The 3029-nt window shown below is 43.6% G+C and overlaps 1 protein-coding gene across 1 annotated transcript in view; it reads right to left on the bottom strand.

Annotated features, from left to right (window-relative positions):
* PEX5 (peroxisomal biogenesis factor 5) overlaps positions 1-2827 on the bottom strand; it is a gene marked incomplete at its 5' end in the record, with an annotated part of 10160 nt that extends 7333 nt beyond the window's left edge. The window contains 4 exons of the mRNA XM_009707281.1: positions 406-511; positions 1640-1774; positions 2483-2615; positions 2792-2827. Of these exons, the coding sequence (XP_009705583.1) occupies positions 406-511; positions 1640-1774; positions 2483-2615; positions 2792-2827 (410 nt within the window). The remainder of the gene's footprint in view (positions 1-405; positions 512-1639; positions 1775-2482; positions 2616-2791) is intronic.
* Positions 2828-3029: the final 202 nt, after the last annotated feature.

Genomic DNA, 3029 nt, shown 5'->3' with positions numbered 1-3029 from the left:
CTAAGTAAAATGAAAGTTTACATTGGTAGAATCTAGTACTTGAGACCTCTAAATCTAAAAAAAAAAAAAAAAAAAAGCGCACAACTGTTGTGGAAAAAAGTTCTGCTTAATTAGGAGTTCCTGAAATCACTCTAAGAAGCTTTGCATTAGGCATGAGATTAAGTTAGCCTACACAATCACAGTATCTTCCTGGAACTAGAAAATAGAAAAGCTAGGATCTCTCTCTTCAAAACTTCAGTCTCCATGCATTGCTTCCTCCTTTCTCTGAAACCAAAGGCCTGAGAACACCAATCCAGGCTCAATGGCTTAAATGCATTCAGGCCACAGTAGATTTCTATCACCCATCCAAACTTCACCCACTCAAGTACCTAGCAGCAATAACTAGTCTTGAGAAGACAAACTCACCATTTATCTGCCAAAGACTGGTCTTCCGATTCCCCAAGCCACAGTTTTTCCTCTGACTGCTCTAGGTATTCTTCTGCCCACTTGGCAGGAGACACAGACAGTGGATCTGCATAGGACATCAGGAAGAATGGGGAGAAGAGCAAGATAAACAGACCATCACTCAGATTAACTTCAGATTTTGCTCTCTCCACTTTACACACAGTTAGCTAACATACAGAGAAGACCTCTTCAAAGAAAGATTGTTTATGCTTGTTTCTTCTAACTTTGGTTATTCTGATCTAAAGAAAAAAATCAAGCCTTAGGTTCAGACTGTGTATGAATATAGATGCCATTGTGGTGTCAATAACCTTATGATTTTCTACTTTAATTTCACAATTTATTTGTCTGCTCCACGTGGGATACTATGTAGGTCAAGAAAATTAGCAATGCATTACAGGTCTCTGTTAAAAGCACAGCCTACAAAGCACTAGGTTTTCATCAGAACTTCCTCAAAGACCTTTGTAAATGCTGATTTATATTCCCAGAAGTATAAAGACTGAAGGTCAAAGAATGAGACTACCTGGCTCTCTACAGTCGCCGCTCCTGGAGAACAGAATAGGATCTATTTAAATCTTACTCATAACTTCCAGATTAGGTCATGGATGGTAACAGGACCCTATTCCAGCCCAAGCTCTACACACAATGCAGCATGGTTTTTCAGATAAACTACTGGCTTGCTTAAAACAGAAAGCTTAACCTTTGGGCCAGAAACATTCACTTTGCACATTTCCAAGGCATAACATTCCTTTACCTCCATAAAACCGACACAAAGTATTTAGCCAAAGCACGCTAAACAGTATTTATCCTTGCACCACAGGCAAATATAGCCTTAAGAGAGGGAATTAGAGAATATGTAAGCAAGAAGTACCAGACCATCTCCAGAATTTGCATCAGTTGAATCATTTTTCTAAAAGCAGTTTGAATAGCCTGCTTCTCCTAAATTCTCCAAGTAAGCTAAGCTAAAAAACCACCAACATCCTTACACCTGAATAAAAGCTTCCACACCACATTGTTCACAATTTGACTAAGCCATTGCAAAGCAGCTTTTTTTTCCTTCCCCTGTTAAAGCTGCTACAGTAAACACTAACTACTGGGTCCAAAGCACTACTCCAATTTCACATTCAGTAACTCTCTGCTATACACAGGCATGTGACTGGGCAACATCTTGACAGTAATTCCAAAAGGGACCCTTCACCTGTCACTTCAGCAATGAACTCCTGTGACCAGTCAGCCTCATTGTAATCTGAAGAGACGTCACCAGCACTATCTGCTGCAGCCAAGAATTCCTGGGTCCAGTTTTCAGACAGTGCTAGGGCTGCCACACCTGGAGCTACAAGAAGAAAAAAACAGAAGTGAGGACTGGAGGACTCAAAGGCATTATGTAAGTATTCCAGACTAGCTCTCATCATCTCTGAGTTTTCACCTTTCTCTTTGTTAGAATAAAATCACAGAAAGATTCCACTTGGAAGGAATCTCTGGAGGTTCCTAGTGTTCTCACAGCAGGTTGACACTAAAGCTAGAGATGAGGGTGCTCAGGGCATTCATCACATAACTTGTGAACTTGTCCAAGGCTGGCAATTCCCCAGTCTCCCTAGGCACCTGTTCCCTTGGAGGGCAGTTCAGTACTGGAAGAAATGTTTGCTTACATCTAGTCAGTTCCCCTTTCCACAAGTTGTGTCCATTGCCCTTTCTCCTTTTGCTGTGTATCGCTGTGAAGATCCTGGCCGTGGCTGCTGAAGGCACCAACTAGACACTCCACCTCCCCACCACCACTGGCCCTTAGACTCCTCTTCCCCAGGCTGAGCAAACCCAGTTCCCTCAGCCTTTCCTCTTACACCACATACACCACATCCGTGAACACCTTATTGATGTCCACTGGCCTTGTTCCCATATGTCAGTGTACTGAGAAGCCCAAGCCTGGAAACAATACTCCAGATACAATCTCACAAGTGCTGAATAGATGGGAACCACCCTGCTAGGAGCTTGACCATAACACCAAGATCTTTTCCAGCTCTCCACCTACTCTAGCTCTCCTCACCTCGCTGAGGGGCCTGTCGGAAGCTTGACTGTTCAATCTCCTGCATTTCAGCCAACAGGTCATCCATCTTAAAGGTCTGGGGTGCACGGGACAGTAAAGGGGCATTCTGCTCTTGCAGGAACTCTCCAACCAGCTGCCAAAGATGGGGATGGATTACAAACATAGCATAGAAGACAAACAAGCAGAGCCACGGAGCATGAGAGAAAGAAACGGGCTTATCAGAAGGAAAGATTAGTATCAGGTAAGGGGAAAAATTGCAAACAGTTTTGATGAGAAAACCAGTAAGGAGATGCCTCTATCTGTTCTTACCTCATCTTCGGTGGCCACTCCCAGTGGTTTGGATACCTACAGGGAATAGTGGGCAATTACCCCAACAGCTTTGACCCCAAACCCCTCTTCACACACCTCATGATCCGATTAGTTTACATCTTCGTCTTCCCTGAGCTTAGGCTGTCAGCATTTTTTTTTGCAGTAGCTGTCTGCTTATGTGGAAGCTCAAGGAGCCAGAATACCTCGAGTGATACTGTCCGACCGCCCTCCCACCACC

This window comes from Cariama cristata, unplaced genomic scaffold (genome assembly GCF_000690535.1).
Source record: "Cariama cristata isolate BGI_N322 unplaced genomic scaffold, ASM69053v1 scaffold42789, whole genome shotgun sequence".
Lineage (NCBI taxonomy): Eukaryota > Metazoa > Chordata > Aves > Cariamiformes > Cariamidae > Cariama > Cariama cristata.
Note: the sequence above shows the minus strand (reverse complement) of the source record. Positions and strands in the feature narration are given on the sequence as shown.